This window comes from Aethalodelphis obliquidens, unplaced genomic scaffold (genome assembly GCF_003676395.1).
Source record: "Aethalodelphis obliquidens isolate GAN/ISIS:26980383/991018 unplaced genomic scaffold, ASM367639v1 scaffold123, whole genome shotgun sequence".
Taxonomy (NCBI): Eukaryota; Metazoa; Chordata; class Mammalia; order Artiodactyla; family Delphinidae; genus Aethalodelphis; species Aethalodelphis obliquidens.
Genome location: NW_020838067.1, coordinates 1,281,864 through 1,300,417, shown reverse-complemented (window position 1 = coordinate 1,300,417; position 18,554 = coordinate 1,281,864). Strand labels below are relative to the sequence as shown.

The following is an 18,554-nucleotide window of genomic DNA, read 5'->3' as shown; positions in this document are numbered from 1 at the left end:
GACAGTCACACAGTTCTGCACTGAAGAAAGTGTCTCAGTCTAGGATGGTCTTCCCCTGGGAAAGCTCTAGGGAATTTACCGACTGTTCCTGCTTAAACAAGAGCCTTGTGCATGTGAAACTCCTGGGAAATTGGTGAAGAATAGCTACCAAAATGCATTCTTTGAATCCACTGGGCTTCCAGAAGCATAGACAGTAAGTAAAATAGATGGATTTCTATGTGTTATTTAAATGTCATCCCTAAATTATATTTTGGGAGTGGCTGTTTTCTGATTATGCTCAACTGTGGGTGAAGCAGGCGGTTCCATCCTTACCCTCCAAGCTTGGGGAAGACACTGCAAAGCCTGGGTACCGGAGGGCGGACTCTGCACACACACCCTGCAGCGCCCAGTGCATGCCGCTCTGCACCGGGTCACGACGCATGCAGTGCACACGTCCCACACGTGCTGTGGGCTCTCCATCCCTAGTGCCTCCTTGGCAGACACCTTGGGGGTCCCACAGAGACACAGACCTCAGTGCCCCCCACCCTCCTCCACTGACTCTGAAGGCGGGGGGATGAGGTCGCGGGGATTCTTCCTCGCCACCAGGCAGACATCATAGCTGTCGTGCATGAGGGCGTTGATGGCTACGACATTCCACTGGTTCTCCCAGGGGTCCAGCTCCAATATCTCTTTGGAGATAATTTCGTGGCGATCTGAAAAACAGCAGAGGAGGAGGACAAAATATCAAATATCACGCAGTAGTAAATTCAGAGGTCATCATTGCTATTAAACAACTTCCTCTAAAAGGTATTATGCAGCAGAAATTAATTAACAAACAGCCCAATACTGTACTGTGGAAGACACAGTGTTCCTGATGTTTAAGAAACCAAGAAAGGCCACGTGACCACTCACATTCAGGAGTTATTCAGACACTCTGACAGGGCATACTGTTGTCTCAAGTGGAAGGGGTATGCCAGGGTCGTGTTAACGATTTACTAAAGATGCCAGCAAGGGGGGAGACTGTCCTTAATTCTGCACCTGTAGGAGGAGGTCTCACGACCTCGTCTGAGTCACTGGCCTCCCTGAGCTTACGTTTCCTTAACTGCAGATAGGATGCTGGGACACAGCCAGGGTCCTCGCAGGAGACAGATGGCACAGTCTAACTGGGCAATTTAAGAGAGTTTGGAAAGGTGTGGGTAGCGTTTAGGAAGACCCACGAGGGATGGCACAGCCCCCAGGACTAAGAGCAGCTGGGCCATTGCCACCTGGAAGGCTGCGGGGGAGGGGTGGGAACAGGAACTTGGAGAGGGCAGCTGCCTGGAGCTTAGCCATCCCCAGGGATCCTCCTGGCAGCCCCGCAGAGGGGTGCGGAGAACAAATGCCCTTATTCTACCCTTCTTTCTCCCAACAATTCTGGCTAAACCCAACCAGAGGCCAGAGGGGAAAGGAGCCTGTGAATGCAGCCCACACAGGTCAGCTTTGCAGGACACAGAGTAAGATAGAGAAGGGGTGAGTGGGTTGGGAGGGCAGATGGGAGATTTCCAGCCCAGATGACTGTTTCACAACTTTATGATGATAAGAGGGGATAATGTATGGAAAAGTGCCCTGTCCTGGCATATAACAGTCAATACTTGAAAATGGTCTATGTGTACTTGTAAAGAATGTGGGTTTTATAGTTGTTCATATATGTCTATTAGGTCATGTCATTCAGATCTTCTACACATTTACTGCTTTTTGTGGGCTTGTTCTGTCTGTTACTCAGAGAGCTGTGTGAAGCTATCCCACTAAGATTATCGATTTGTCTATTTCTCCTTTTAGTTCTGTCAGTTTTTAGTGTACACATTTTGAGTCTGTTATTAAGTGAATACAAATTTTATCATTTATAAATTTATCATTTAATTGACCCTCTTTCTCTAGTATAAGTTCCATTAGAATTCTTTTGACTAATATCATAACTAGCGAAAGGTACAATTCTAAAGAACATTCTGATAATCTTTGTCTTTTAACTGGAACATTTAGTCTATTTACATTTAATGCAATAACTGATATATTTTGGTTTAAATCTGACATCCCATTTGTGAACCGTCCTTGTCTCACTCGTTCTTTTCTCCTTTAATGCTGTCTTTTAGACTGAGTGTTTTTTTTTTTTTTTTAGTACGCGGGCCTCTCACTGTTTTGGCCTCTCCCGTTGCGGAGCACAGGCTCCGGACGCGCAGGCTCAGTGGCCATGGCTCATGGGCCCAGCCGCTCTGCAGCATGTGGGATCTTCCCGGACCGGGGCACGAATCCATGTCCCCTGCATCGGCAGGTGGACTCTCAACCACTGCGCCACCAGGGAAGCCCCTGAGTGTTTTTTATCATTCCATTTCTTCTCCTCCACTGATTCAGAAATTATAAACCCCATTTGTATTCGTTTTTTTTTTGGCCAAACTGTGTGGCTTGCAGGATCTTAGTTCCCCAACCAGGGATCGAACCTGGGCCCCGGCAGTGAAGGCACTGTGTCCTAACCACTGGATCTCCTGGGAATTCACCCCCATTTCTATTCTTTTGGTGGGGGTTACCCTAGATTAAAGCTTGCACACCCAACTTACCAAGATCTGGTTAAGCAATACCTTGACCATTCTCTTGGAAGGCCTTAGAATAGTTTAATTATATTTACTTCCCTCCCAATTTATTAGCCTTTGTTGATGTGCATCTTCATTCTATCTGTAGACTCTGAAAGATATTATTATTATTGTTCTGTACGGTAAATGCTCACAGAATGACCCACGTATTTACACTTGCATTGCTCTTCATTCTTTCCTGCATCTTAGACTTTTCATCAGGGTCAGTTTTCCTTATGCCGAAGTACATACTGTAGGGGATGTCTTCTTACGGCAAACTCCTTCAGCTTTTGTTTGTCTAAAAATGCCCTTTTTCACCTGCATTTCCTGAATGAACCTTCACTCCAAAAACACCAAAAAATAGTCATAGCTGACACTCACTGTGTGCTTACAGTGGGCTGCGTGTGCTGTGCTCACTGTGAGCCGGGTGCGCTGAGATGTTATATCACATCACCCTGTGGGGCAAGCACCAGTTTACCCCTGTTTTCAGACTAGGGGTTAAGACTCAGAGGACCTGCCTACAGGCACACGGCTAGAAGTGGCAGAGCCGGAATTCCCACCCAGATCTGCGATCCTCAAAGCCTGTGCTCGAGACCACTGAGCCCTTTCGAATGAAGAAGGACGTGGTGGGACTGTGTTTCCTGCAGCTTGTTGATGAGGCAGGAGGAGACAGGCTCTGTGGGACCCAAAGCTTATATGACTTGGGAGGCCCTCTTTAAGGAACATGTTACAAAATTAGGTATGGAAGTGAGTATTTACTTTTTCCAGCTCTATTGGGGCACAATTGACAAATAAAAATTGTATACATTTAAGGTACAGGATGTGATGATTGAGATGTGCACACGCTGTGAAACCATCACCACAATCAAGCTAATTCACACACCCATCACCCCGCATGGTTACGTGTGTGTGTGTGTGTGTGTGTGTGTGTGTATGTGTTGAGAACACTTAGCAAATCTCAGGTATACAATACAGTATTTTTTTTTGTTTTTTTTTGTCCACGTGGTGCGGCTTGCAGGATCTTAGCTCCCTGACCAGAGACTGAACCTGGGCCACGGCAGTGAAAGCACCGAGTCCTAACCACTGGAACACCAGGGAATTCCCAGTGTTAACTAGAGTCACCAGCCACGTATTAGACCCCCAGAACGTCTTCACTGTATAGCGGGAGGTCTGTAGCTTTTGACCAGTGCCTCCCCATGTCCCCTCCCCCGAGGCCCCGGCAGTCGCCGTTTCTGCGCTCTGCTTCTGTGAGTTGGATTACTTTGGATCCCAGGTGCAAGTGAGGTCACATGGTACTTGTTGTTCTGTGTCTGGATTGTCTCACTTAGCATGATGTCCTCCAGGTTCATCCTTGGGGGGCAAGTGGCAGGATTTCCTTCTTTTTTATGCTGAATAATGTTCCACGGAATAGAAATATATACACACCACATCTTTTTGATATCAGCTCCGTACAATACAACTCTGTGATAAAGGGAATGTTCTGTAATCTGCAGTGTCCAATACAGAAACCACTAGACACATTTGAAGTGTGAGACTGAGGAGCTGATTTTTAACTTTTATTTAATTGTAATTAGCTTAAATTAAGAACTTACGTAGACATGAAGCTCAAAATCTTTTTTTCCTTTAATTTTTTAGAAAAAAATCTTTTGGGTCTGTGACTTTCTGAGACAGGTGCCTCAAAGTCCATGCAGTTCTTGAGGATTTATCCATTTATCTTGTGGTTTGTGTAGTTTCTGTTTTATATGTCTCTGAGTTGTGTTGTTAAGTGCAAAAGGAATCATGCTTGTTGAGTCTGTTAAGAGTTCCTGGCGGCACCAGCAGACACGAATTCTGTCCGGCTTTAGCAAAGTGGGGATTTACTGGACGGAAGGTAGCTCGGCAGCTTGAGGGCAGCTGAGAGGGTTGTGGGTGGCCCAGTCAGGCTGGGGGCTCCCACTGGCCTTCTCGCTGCGGCTGCTGGCAGGCGTCAGTGCTGGAAACCACCATTCCCCGCAGAGCCCTGGCGGCGAGAGGCTGACGGGTCTGACCCAGGGGCCGCCCATCGAGGGGCAGACGTCCGGGACGACCGTTTCCTCTTCCTGCCCGTCCTCCTGTTGAGGTGGAGGAGCCTTCTCTGGCTCCTTTACTGCCGGTGTCTTGGAACATGTGTTTTACCACTCCCACACCTGGGTTTCTGTTTCGTTTTGTTTTGGTTTAGCTGGATGAAGGCTTGCAATGTCTTTATTCAAATTAATGCAGGCTGGGGCTTGTAAAATTTTAGAGTAGACGGAGTTTTCTTCATTAATTTTGCTTCCTTTCGCTCATTTCAGTGTTTATTGGGGAGACTTTTTTTTTTTTTTGCGGTACGTGGGCCTCTCACTGTTGTGGCCTCTCCCGCTGCGGAGCACAGGCTCCGGACGCGCAAGCTCACGGGCCCAGCCGCTCTGCAGCATGTGGGATCTTCCCGGACCGGGGCACGAACCCGTGTCCCCTGCATTGGCAGGCGGACTCTCAACCACTGCGCCACCAGGGAAGCCCGAGACGTATTTTTTTAAACGATGTATGGGTATTACCATCTTTCCTAGAAATCTCTAATTTACATGGAATGAAAATTACCGCATTAGTGCCAAAGAAGTAAAGAAGGTAATGAGTGAGCTTTCTTGACTGGGAAGGGGAGAGTGTACTGAGTCGTTCCAGACTTGGGTGTGGCCGGGGACTCAGGAAGAAGCCACACCGGGGATCCGGGCTCCCGCCAGGACCGCCTGACAGGGCACACACCGCGGTGGGCCGACCCGGTGCTCTCCTAAACTCCCACCCTAACGGAGCTCAGAGAGCGAGCTGTGTACCTACCCGTGTGTGTGAGCCTGGGCTCGTGAAACGCTGTCCTCTCACAAGGAAGAAGAAACCGGTGGCCGAATTCAGTGTCAGCTCGTTTCAGTTCAGTTAACTCTCCAAAAACAGACACTTAATGCAACAGCATCTTACTCACTCGAGGAGTCAGGAAACTCTCCCTGAGGCCGGCCGCCTCCAGGGGTCAGCAGTTGAAAACGTTATTTTATACGAAGCAAATAAAGAATTCGCGTAAGCGTTTGAAGATGAGAATGCCAAAGGCATGCTGTGAGTGTGGCAGACGCCTCAGCTGTAGCCCCACGTGCCTTAGGGCTGCTCCCTGTTGTTGGATATCCTCCAGTGGACAAACTTGAGAAGCACCACCTTAGTCTAGATCTCATCGTACAATTCAGTGAGACTGTCAGAAAACTGAAAGCGTGGGATATTTTTTAGTCCCTTATAGAGTTTTTTTCGGTGCTCTTCGGTGCTCTTCGGTGAAATGCTGACTTGCGTTTTATTTATTACAGAAATATTATTGAGGACATTTCCCACTGCCCTATATGAGGCTACGGGGAGAAATTCTCCATGTTTAAAAGCTGTGCCCCTCTAGCAGTGGTTTGTTCCCCTCTGAGGACACTGCAAATCCGTAGCTGGGCGTGTGGTCCTTTCAGCTCTGGCCTCTAGAGGGACCAGAGATGAACTGGTGGTCCTCATACAGCCAGTGCATGAGAGCGCTGGCGACTTTACCCCATCTGGCTTGCTTTTTTTTTTTCCTCTTTAAAAAAAATTTTTATTTTATATCGGAGTATAGTTGATTTACAATGTTGTGTTAGTTTCAGGTGCACAGCAAACTGAATCAGTTATACACACACATACACCCACTCTTTTTTAGATTCTTTCCCATATAGGACATTGTAGAGTAGTGAGAAGAGTTCCCTGTGCTGTACAGTAGGTCCTTGTTGTTTATCTATTTTATATATAGTGGTGTGTATATGTCTTTATTTTCCCTTCATCCCATTTCCTGATTTTTTTTTTTTTTTTGGCTGCGTTGGGTCTTCATTGCTGCACACCGGCTTTCTCTAGTTGCGGCGAGCGGGGGCTCCTCTTCGTTGCACTTGCAGGCTTCTCATTGTCGTGGCTTTTCTTGTTGTGGAGCACGGGCTCTAGGCTCGCAGGTTTCAGTAGTTGTGGCACATGGGCTCAGTAGTTGTGGCTCGTGGGCTCTAGAGCACAGGCTCAGTAGTTGTGGCGCATGGGCTCAGTTGCTCCGCGGCATGTGGGATCTTCCGGGACCAGGGCTCGAACCTGTGTCCCTTGCGTTGGCAGGCGGATTCTTAACCACTGCGCCACCAGGGAAGCCCCCTGATTTATTTTAATTTCTATCTTATTGTGTCATGTGCCTCTCTATAAGCTATGTCAAGTTCCATTGCATTTTGAATGAATAGGTATGTGAGTCAATCATAAATCATAAACCGGGTTACTGAGCACAGGCTGACCTGGCCTGTCCAGCTGGTGGGCTTGTCCTCAGGCGGGGGTGTTACCTACCCTCTCTAGTGAGGTGGAGCCAGCGGTCAGCAAAAAGGGTGATATAGCTGCCCCCGACTCAAGCAGGAAGGAGAGGGTGATGAGTGTAACCAAGGCGCGACCGCAGTGAGCACCTCCTAGAGGAGGGACCCGGTTTGGGCAAAACCAGAACCAAAGCCACACGACCGTCTGAGGACGTGCAGTTGCCTCTGCGAACGAGGTTGGGATGGGGGGGCGTCCTTTGCAGCCCCCAGCCCCCTGCGGTACATCAGCGTACTGTAAAATCACGTGGCACAGAAACAGTCTTCCGCTGTCTGGAAATTCAATTAATTAATCAGAGATTTTATATTTTCCACCGATTGAAGGAATGGATGTCCAAAATCACTTTTGATCAAGGGGTAATTGGCATCCCAAGTAATGACTATAAACAAACTTCTGAGTATTCTGGGCCTTTTTTTTGCTTTGGCCGTGCCGTGCATTGTGCGGGATCTTAGCTTCCTGAACAGGGATCGAACCCCTGCCCCCTGCACTGGGAACGTGGGGTCTTAACTACTAGACCACCAGGGAATTCCCTGGGCTTATTTATAAGAAATATAGAATGTGTTTTACCCTTCGAGATACACAGGAGTTCAAATAGGAAATGGTGCTTTTGAGAAAATTAGTTTTTTATTTTCTTTTTCTTAAGAAAAATACTTTAAAAAATGAGATTAAGCAAGTGGAAGGTCTGTGAGGTGAAATGATTTGATAAAGACCACTGTATTGGGACTTCCCTGGTGCTGCAGTGGTTAAGAATCCGCCTGCCAATGCAGGCGACACAGGTTTGAGCCCTGGTCCGGGCAGATCCCACATGCCATGGAGCAACTAAGCCCGTGCACCACAACTACTGAGCCTGCGATCTAGAGCCCACGAGCCACAACTACTGAAGCCTGTGCACCTAGAGCCCGCGCTGCGCAACAAGAGAAGCCACTGCAATGAGAAGCCTAAGCACCGCAACAAAGAGTAGCCCTCACTCACCACAACTAGAGAAAGCCCGCGTGCAGCAACGAAGACCCAACGCAGCCAAAAATAAATAAATAAATAAATTTATATATTAAAAAAAGACCACTGTATTTCATGTAAACATCAACACACTGGGATTCAGGTCTACTATTTTATTATTTCTTTTATGTTTTGCTCCTCTGTTTCCCCTTTCCTTCTTCTTTTTGGATTACGTGAATATTTTAAATATCCCATTTTAATTTATCTTGAATTTTTAAGCATTCTTCTTTGTATAGTTTGTTTTTTGGTAGTTGTTCTAAGGATTACAGTAACTTTTTTTTAAAAAAAATTTATTTATTTATTTTTTGGCTGCATTGGGTCTCTGTTGCTGTGCAGGCTTTCTCTAGTTGCGGCGAGCGGGGGCTACTCTTTGTTGTGGTGCATGGGCTTCTCACTGCAGTGGCTTCTCTTTGTTGCGGAGCACGGGCTCTAGGTACGCAGGCTTCAGTAGCTGTGGCACGTGGGCTCAGTTGGTGTGGCTTGCGGGCTCTAGAGCACGGGCTCGGTAGTTGTGGCACACAGGCTTAGTTGCTCCGCGGCATGTGGGATCTTCCTGGACCAGGGCTGAAACCCGTGTCCCCTGCATTGGCAGGCGGATTCTTAATGACTGCTCCACCAGGGAAGCCCAGGAGTACAGCAACTTTTAACAGACTATTTCGCTGATACTTCATCACTTCAAGTGGGTGCAGGAACCCCCCTCACTTCCATCTAGTCCCTTAGCCTACCTACCCCATTACGTTTAATTGTCACCACAAGGGAGACAGCCCTCTCTGTGTAACACTAACCCACGCTGAGAACACTATCAGACAGTGTTAAAATTTTTCCTGTCGACTGCCATCATGTGCTAAAGAACTGAAGAGGAGAAAAATGTCCGTTATATTTACCCGGGTATTCACTATTTCTCTTTGTCTTCCTGGATTCCTGAGGTTCCAAGTTTCTCAGCGATACCAGTTGCCTTTCATTTGAAGAATTTCCTGTAACTTTCCTTTTTTAGAGCAGGTCTGCCTAATACGGTGTATTACACTGATTAATTTTTGTACGGTGAACCAGCTATTCATTCCTGGCATAAAGCCTGCTTGGTTAGAATGCATAATTCTTTTTGTATGTTGCTACATTCAGCTTGCTAGTATTTTACTGAGCATTTTTGCAACCGTATTCATAAGGGACGTTGGCCCGTAGTTTTCTGGAATGTCTTTGTCCAGTTTTGCTATCAGGGAAATTCCGGCCTCATAGAAAGGGTTGGGAAATGTTCCCTCCTCTTCTATATTCTGTAAGTGTGTGAAGAGTTGGTGTTATGAGCTCTGATCTTTTGGAAACATAATGTTGGCTTCCTCACTCTGTGCTGGGGGTGGAGAACAGAGTTTTTGATTCTGACTTTCCTCTGCTGAGTCAAAGAACTCAACAGTTCTGTCAAGAACTGTGAAGAGTCTTAGACTTTACAACACGAAACTCCTGGTCATAGAGGAAGGACGGGGTCGCTCGTAGCAACAGCAGCAGGCAGTGTGTCCGCATTTTAAAAGTACAGTTATTTGAGCCGCAAATCCCACAGGGCAGCATGGAGAGTGTCAGGCGACACCTGTACAACCAGTGGGCTGCCTTGTAGGACGGGAGCCCTAAGCTTAGGAACCGGAAGCTTTTATAATGGCCCTTGTGGTAGAGGGAGACACTGTCTCTCTTTTCTAAGGTTGTCTGCTGTACAAACACGCTTGAAAGGGTCTTCCAGAACAAAGGCAGGCAGTGTCTCTGCTCCCAGATGCTCAGAGATGCATGAGACCCACAGAGGATTACCTCCCAGTAGGCTCACCTGCTAATATTTTCCTTAATACTCCCCTCATTGTTCCTCTCTTACATGTACTCTATTTATGTATCTCAAATTTGCTTTTGTTTTATCAGTTATACACGCGCAGGATTTAAAGAGCCAAACAGCTCAACAAGGTTCAGGCCTTAAAGGTGGTTGTGTCCTACCCACCTCCCCATTTTCTGCCTTTCAACCTGGCTGATTCTTCTGGCACTGAACACTGTCATCTATAAATAACATATTTTATACTATTGCAACTTCTTTTCTTAAAAAAAATTATTTTCTTTATTTTTATTATTATTATTTTTTGGCTGTGTCGGGTCTTAGTTGTGGCGCGCGGGATCTTCACTGAGGCACGTGGAATCTTTAATTTGCGGCACGCGGGCTTCTCTGTAGTTGAGGCGCTTGAGCTCGGTAGTTGTGGCACGCGGGCTTAGTTGCCCCGTGGCCCGTAGGATCTTAGTTCCCCGACCAGGGATCGAACCCGCGTCCACTGGACCATGAGGGAAGTCCCTACTGCAACTTCTTGATTTCTCAGATGAAGCCATGCACTCCTGACTTCCACTGTAGAAAATGTGGTTTCAGCTTTCTTCTACATCTCCACCGTGTGTACCCCACTCCCCCGAAGGGTTGAGGCTCCGTGTTTACCACTGACATGATTAGACATGATTGTTATCAGTGCTATTCACACATGACCGGGTGACACACTCTCCTGCATAACTGCTTGTTTCCTCTCAAGTCAATTGTTTTATTTTTGTTAGTTTTCATTGCTCTTCTCCAAGTGTCTAAATCTTGCAGAATATTAAGATTTGATCAGTTTTCTCTTCTGGAAGTCCCCTCCCCTAGAGCCTTTGACCAGCTGCCTTCTGAACTGGCTGTTCAGGCCACTGTACAAGCTGTCATCCCTGGATCTCCCCTCAGTATCCTTCCCTCCACTGTGTTTAATCCTGTCTCCTGGCCCCCTGTCCTCTAGTACTTGGCTTAGGTGTTCGTTGTTGGGAAGCAAAACCTAACAGAAGGGAGCACAGGAGATAAATTTTGGGAACATTGCATGTCTGAAAACGTGCTCCCACACTTAGAGGTTCAGCAAGTACGGAAGTGTAGGTAGAAGGTAACTTTCCTCTAGGGTTTTTGAAGGCATTAGCTTAAGTTTCTTCTAGCTTCCAGTGTCACGTTTCCTAAGTGTGGTGCTATTCTGATTCCTGACACTTTTTACGAGATGAGTCCTTTCTCTCTGGCAGCTTTCAGGATCCTCATTTGTCCCTGGCGTTCTGTGACATTGCAGGGATGTGCTTTACTCTGTGTCCGTTTTCTTCCACTCTGCTGGGGATGAGGTGTTTCCTTTCAACTGGTAAGTTTAGTTCTGGGAAATTTTCCTAATTTATTTCATGGATGTTTTGTCCCTCCATTTTCTCTATTCTTTTTTTTTTACTGAAACTCCTATTCAGCCATTGGACCTCATGGACTTACTTTCTCTTTCTCTCATTTTCTATCTAATTGCTTTTTGCTCTGCTTCCTGAGAAGTTTCTTCCGCTCTACACTCCAAGTTTTCTGTTGTATATACAATTTCTGCTGTCATATTTTTAACCTCCGAGGACGCGTCTCCTCCTGGCACAGCCCGTTTCCTCCAGTTGCTTTTCTTCTTTTATGTTTTGATTTCTGTCTTTTCTGTACATGCTTTCCTCAAAGGTCTGATGAGCCCCAGCTGTTTGCTCATTTTTAAGAGAGGGATACCATGGAAGCCTTTTCCGTGAGGTTCTCTGTGGGGTGATTGATTTGGCTTTGCCTTTTTTTGGGGCAGGTCAGATTCCCAAAGAAGAATCTTCCTGTCTCCTGCCTGGAGATTATGGCTGCCCACGTCTGGGAGCCAGAAGACGAAGAAAGCTGCTGATCTCCAGATTCAGTGTGTAGCTGTTCTCTTCTGCTCCCTGTTTTCAGTACTGATTGCCTCCCTCACCCCCATCCTTAGCTTCGGTCTTTGTTGGGGTGCAGGAGGGGCTTTATCTCAGTGTCGAGGGAAGGGCAGGAGATTGGGCTCTTCCTGTCTTTCCGCTGTCCTCGTGTTTTCAGCGTCACCTTCATTCCCTCTTCCAGACTTGTCCACCCCCAAGACTCCCTGGAGTTCTGTGGTTTGTGCTTCCTTTTCCTGTTGCCAGGTTAGCCTGAACTGTCTCATGTCTGGGCAGTTATTCATCCATCTGCTTTCCTGCTTCCAAAATTGTGTTGCTGTTGCCCTCTCTCCTCTTTTCTTTGTCTGACTGTGTTCATTCCATTTACCGTCATTTTCGTGGGACGTGGGAGAAAACAGAGGTGTTCAATCTACTATTTTAACCAATATGCAATTACTATGTTTATTACGTGTTTTGGTGTCTGTCTTTCCCATCAACTGTTGAGCATCTCAAAATTGTAGCCCAAGTGCCTCTAAACAGTTTGTTTCAATACATTTTTATGGAATTAACTAAGCAGATTAAAAGAGTACTTTCTTGACTGTGTTTTTTTGAGTAAATAAATGGGATGAGTAGGTTTGTGTCACACAAGGAGAGAAAATTCAGTGCCTGTTTTTAGGTCTGACGCTGAGATCTCTAGTTTGTAATGGGCACGCTATTATACAATTGTTCTGTTTTCCATAAAACCCCACTGACAACTCACTTAGCTAATCCGGGACAATTTTCCATCTTAAAACCAAATAATTAAAAGGGACTTTGAGAGCTCGCATAGTAAATCCCTTTCCCTCTGGCTGGAAGCATTATTAGTCCATTACAGTTCCAAGAAAAGACATCAGCTCAGAGGGTGAGTTCAGACATTCTTGAAAAACTGGGGATATCAATTCTCTAACTCAGTATTATACAAAGGAAAATAGGACAAGGAAACAAGACAAAAGAGAGTATCTTCCAGATCCTTAGACACTAATTACCCCCCACTGCTCTGGAGGTCCTGAGGCCGCCCTCTGTATTCTCTGCCCTTCTCTTCTGGTCAAGAGAAAGCGTGCAGCCAGGGGATGGAGAGCAGGGCCCTGGCGGGGGGGGTACTGTGTGTCTTAGAGTGGGGGGCGGCGAATGGTCCAGCACCTGGGCGCTCTCCTGTCTCCTCCAAGGCCTCCTCACTCACGGGGTTGCAACAGGGGTCTTTAAAAGATCTCCTTGCCCTGCCAGATTTCTTGCTACTGTGACAGGTTACTACCTTTACACAAGCATGTGATGTGTAATATAAAAGATATTAGAACCGTTAAACATTTTGGAAAGTTCTCTGAAGAACAAATAGAGAAAGAAAAATTGAAGCTTCTTATCATGGGGACTTTCAAGAATACAAAAACCAGTAAATAGGGAATTCCCTGTCAGTCCAGTGGTTAGGGCTCCACGCTTTCACTGCCAAGGGCCTGGGATTTGATCCCTGGTCAGGGAACTAAGATCCCACAAGCCGAGTGGTGCGGAAAGAAAAAAAAAAATCTAGTAAATAAAGCTCCTGTAGCCATTATCCAGCTTTCACAATGATCAACATTTTACCAACGTTGTAAAATCTATTTTTGCCCCCCATCCCCATTCACTGTTTAAAAATATTTGCTGGAGTAGATTAACACAAGTTCCAGACAGCATGTCATTTTCATCCATAAAAACTTCTACACAGTCTCTCATCGTTCATAACGTTTTTCCTTTTTCTTCCTCTTTCATATAAAACTACAATGCCATTATTATTGTGACCTAAAATTAACCATTCCTTAATATCATCTAATACTCCAGTCCACACTCAAATTTCCCAGATTACCTGAAAAATATCTTTCTCCACAAGATTTGTTTGAATCAGGAGCCAGATAAGGTCCACTCATTGTATTTGGTTCATATACCTCCTAAGTCTCTTAATTCCTAATGAAAACTTTATTCTTTAACTTACATATAATTACGTGCTTTAAAAATGAAGGGAGGTGTATAGCAGGCTTGGTTTTGCTGCAGGGGCAGCTCTGTTTTAATTGGGCATGCTTCCAAAATTGTAAGTACTCCTGGGACATGTTTTTCCTGGCTATGTTTTTCCTGGCCTAGTACTTCTATTAGGAAGCTTAGAATTAAACTGTTAATCATTTTTACTGTAGCTGCATTCTGCCCTACTTACTGATGCAACTAATCAAACTTTGGAGACAGTTACGTATTAAATTTGTGCATATTTAAAAATCTCCCTGGACTTCCCTGGTGGTCCAGTGGGTAAGACGCCGTGCTCCCAGGGCAGGGAGCCCCAGTTCAATCCCTGGTTGGGAAACTAGATTCTTCATGCCACCACCAACAGCCCGCATGCCTTGACTAAAAGATCTGGTGTGCCACAACTAAGACCCGGCACAGCCAACCAAAATAAATAAATAAACAAATATTAAAAAAAAAAAGAATAAAAATCTCCCTGTTACTTTAAAAAAGTATAAATCCGTACTGTAGATTGTAATGATGGTGGCAGTTAGATATGTGGAAGCTGAGTTTGGTAATAAACACGTAGATTAGGTATTATCTTAGAAAGGCTTTCAAGCAATTTATTTCTCGTGTCAGTAGTGGGGAGTAAGAGAGTATTCCGAGGGCAGGATTTCAGTAAAGATCAATAAATGCAGAGCTAACCCCCCGCGTTTCTGGTCATTCCCCTATTTCCATGCATTCTTCATATTTTTATTTATTTTTTTAAAAATACTTATTTACTTATTTATTTTGGCTACCCCAGGTCTTAGATGTGGCAGGCGGGCTCCTTAGTTGCAGTATGTGGGCTCCTTAGTTGCGGCATGCAAACTCTCAGTTGCAGCAAGCATGTGGAATCTAGTTCCCCGACCAGGGATCGAACCCGGGCCCCCTGCATTGGGAGCACAGAGTCTTATCACTGCCCCACCAGGGAAGTCCCTCTTCGTATTTTTAAATCTCTCCTTTAGTCCTACAATCTGGCATTAGCCTTCCCTCCCCCATTTCTCCTCTTGTCGTGTTCAACTCATGTTTATTGTGTGTCTGCTGTGTGCCAGACACATTACAGACCAGGTCTCACTTAATTCTTATGACAGCCCGTGGAGGGAGTAGCCCCACTTTGTAGACGTGAAAACCCAAGGTCAGAGGTTGGTGAGTTGCCCAAGGTCACTGCTTTTGCCAGTGCCCCCTGCTCTTAGGATTGTTCGTTGGGTCAGTTAAGGGAGGTGAAAATCGACATCAAAGGAGGTTACAAAACATTTAAAACTCGACCAGTACCTGCTCCGTGGAAGCCCCCGCAGACGTACAGCTTCCCGTCCACGGCTCCTGCATTGGTAGAATTGGTGCGAAGTGAGAGCAGGGGGCTGGGCATGGGTGGGCCCTCCCTCCAGAAGTCCCCGTCTGGGTTGTAGATCTCCACCGTGTCAAGGCACTTCCGAACCTGACCCTTGTCTCGACCTATGCAGCCGATTCCACCTGCAGAGGGTGACACAGAAAGGAGGTGACCAGAGCTGAGATGTCCCCATGGGCAGTGCCCCCTTTCTGCCGGGTCTGTATCTCAGGCTCATGGACCTTGGTGTGCTTCTGTTGCCTGGTGCTTCTTCTGAGATAATTTGTAAGCAATGGTAATGTCTACTGTGGACTCCTTAGCCAAGGCTAATCTCGTTTTATCCATAGTATTCTATCTGTTTGTGCTCACCCATGAGGCTGATTCCACCACAGGCTTTATAACCTACAACATCCAACACTGGCTCACACAATGACCCTCCCTTTAGAGGAAGAATTTCCGGTTTGAATGTGAGGGTGACCCGGTTCTGACATCTGCCTTCCTGTTCGTTATGATTCCACAGACCTGGCTAGAGAGGCAAACATCCTTTCCATTCCCATCATTGCCAGCCTGTCTCTCCTTCTCTTCTTGTTTATTTTATTTTATTTTTTATTTTTGGCTGCTCCGCACGGCATGCCGGTTCTTAGTTCCCCGACCAGGGGTCGAACCCGGGCCCCCTGCAGTGGAAGCGCAGAGTCCTAACCACTGGACAACCAGGGAAGTCCTTCTCCCGCTTTTTTTTTTTTTTTTTTTTTTTTGCGGCAAGTCAGCTGACAGCTTTATTGCATTGGGGAAGGGGACAGATTGCTCAGGAGCTCTTGGTGGGGCGGGTCCACTGCCTCTTCACCGTCACAGGCTTCTGGCTGCTCAGGATGGCGCTGGCTCTGCAGATGGCAGCTATACGCAAATCCGGGCGGTACTTGTTCTTTCGGATCATGTGCCGGCTGCTGCTGAGGGTGGCCCGGGCGTTCTTGTTGATGGTGGTCCGCACGTAAGAAGTGGCTGGCTTTCGCTGGCCGGATCTCCGCTTCATGACCACCACGACCCCTTTGCCGTCCGCCGCCAGCTCCACGCCCACAGTCTTGCGGTGAATGAGCCCGTTGTAGCGAAAGGAGTTGCGGGCCTTCAGGTTATTGGGTTCGGTGCTGTACGTCTGCTTATTCCTCTTGATCAAGAAGCTGGAGCAGTTCCGCACGACCATCCATTGCAGATGCGCGGACATGGCGGCAGCTCCTCTCGTGGCGGCGGCCGGATACGGCCTTCCTCTTTACTTAAGTGGCAGGAATTTTTCCCCATTAGAGCAGGGCCAATCTTCGGTAAATTTCAGGTTTGGGGGTCAGAGGGAAGCCCCAAACACAAATGCGTGATGCGTCTTCCATTTTTGAGTGACACAGTTCATTCGGTAGATATTCCCTGATTACCTGTTACTCGCAAGGCAGCATGCTCATGATGAGGAGCTGAGAAAGATGAGCGAGGTATGTTTCTTGCCGTTATTAAGAAATTAATGGGGTGGGGCCTTCCCTGGCGATCCAGTGATTGGGGCTCCGCCTTCCCGTGCAGGGGGTGAGGGTTCGATCCTTGGTTGGGGAGCTGGGATCCCGTATGCCTCGTGGCCAAAACATCAAGGCATAAAACAGAATCAATATTATAACAAATTCAATAAAGACTTGAAAAATGGTCCACATCCAAAAAAACTTTAAAAAGAAAAGAAATTAATGTGGTGCAAAGGGCCATATACACAAATAAACAGATAGCGACATCATGACAAGTACCTTAAAAGAGATACACATTACACTCAGAAGTCCAGAGACTGTAGCAAGTAGCAGAAATACCATTTACATAGTTGTGACTTTAAGTACAACGCTCCATGGGAAAGTAATGGCATAAGAATTTCCAATCCGCTGTAATAAGAAGCACAAGTTTGTAGGTGACCTTTTTTGTACCACAATGAAAGGTCTTAAATGTCAGGGCTATATTTCCTGATCTGAAGCGTGGCTCCTGGGATGGAGGTGAATCCCCTGGAAGGAGAGACAGTCCTCTCTTCGGTGACCTCATTCCATGCAGACCCAATCTGGTGACCTGGTCTACACGACCAATCAAAGTTGGGAGAGTGCTGGCCTCAGGCTACCCTGGAGGGTCCTGGAAGGGTCAGTGCAGTGGGGTGTGGGTGAGGGCTTGGCTCTGTTGTTTATAGCAACACCAAGACCAGAACCGAGACTGCTCTCATCACATGGCCTTTACTCAATGTGTCACTTAGAGATTAATCACATGACACCTCGTGGCATTTCCTCTTTTGTGTTATTTAATTCCCTTTCCCGTCGTCATGCTGGTCGGATGGTCCTTCCGTGCATCATCACATGGTTTCCTATCTTCCTTCAGTACTGCACCCCAGGACCTAGCACAGTGCCTGACATGTGCGGGTCTGGAATGAATGAACCAGAAAGTTAACTTTTCCTCAGCTTCCGCTGGCCTAGTGGATATGTTACAGGCTCACTGAGGGCAAAGACCACTTTTCACCTGTCTTATATCTCACAGTGCCTGACACTTGGTACTCAGTGAATCCGAGAAGATTGATGGGAACAGCTTATTTTCACCCTGGTTGGGACTCACGCAGACATAAGAGGACTTCAGAGGGAACCTTTTTGTTCTCTTTGCCTATGGAGCCTGGCCTGTTTCCTGTCTCAGTACGAACCCAGGGATCAAGGCTATAAACTCAGGAAGCTCTTAGCTGCTTTCCCTCTTTTCCTCCTGGATAAATAATTTAGCCCGTTACCGTGCCAAGTCTGAGCAGCAGCGTTTCCAAGGAGGGGACACGCCGGCCTCAGTTAACTGCACACTCTGTTGTTCACAGGCCCTCTTCCAGTGTGGCGCTGGGGCAGCTGGAGGCTTCTTAGTCCAACAAAAAGTGGAATTTCCTATCTGTGGGGCAGGATGGGCTTAAAGAAGAGGATTTATCTTTAGCAGTTGACCATGGCAGCCACCCATCAGGTAAGAACAAGATGATTTGGCTACCTGCTCCGTAAGAGATACTATTCGGCTGGTTTATAGTACGAGCACTTTAGAAGACCAGTCAGTGGGGGCAAACAGATGAAATGCAAGTCGCTCAGAGCCAGTCTGGGCACACCCAGCAGCCAGCAACCTGGGCGTAATCAGAAGTTCACATAAAAGCCCGTTAAGAAAGCTTCCCCCACATAAAGCATATAAAGAATGGGTATTATTCTCTCGGTTGTTGAAATAATTAGAGTGCTTGTCATTTTCGTTTCCCTTTTACTAAGTGTATTTAATTATAACGTTCAGCCTTTACGCTACAAAACTAAACTTCTACATAGGTACCCTTTCTGTTTGGTTGTCAGACAGTTCACAGGCTCCACTCGGGTGACACGGGCTTGCAGGCTCTGCCTTTGTTTCTGACCGCCCGCCCCTGAATACGCTCTCTGTCTCACTTGGATGTAATTCTACCACCAAGTACACTCTCAGCACCACTCTGTTACCAGCGACTTAATGAGCTTGAACTGAAAGTGAATGCTGATTACATAAATAATCAAATAAAAGCA

At 46.6% G+C, this 18,554-nt stretch overlaps 1 protein-coding gene and 1 pseudogene across 2 annotated transcripts in view; both read right to left on the bottom strand.

Moving 5' to 3' along the window:
• Window positions 1-406: 406 nt before the first annotated feature.
• Window positions 407-18,554, bottom strand: part of KBTBD12 (kelch repeat and BTB domain containing 12) — a 44,453-nt gene continuing 26,305 nt past the window's right edge. The window contains exons 4-5 of the mRNA XM_027098413.1: window positions 14,952-15,149; window positions 407-692 (exon numbers count right to left, since the gene is read on the bottom strand). Coding sequence (XP_026954214.1) covers window positions 511-692; window positions 14,952-15,149 — 380 coding nt within the window. The 3' untranslated portion in view covers window positions 407-510. The remainder of the gene's footprint in view (window positions 693-14,951; window positions 15,150-18,554) is intronic.
• Window positions 15,803-16,259, bottom strand: LOC113615703 (60S ribosomal protein L28 pseudogene; annotated as a pseudogene). The gene has a single exon (XR_003431090.1). The product of XR_003431090.1 is annotated as a 60S ribosomal protein L28 pseudogene (transcript).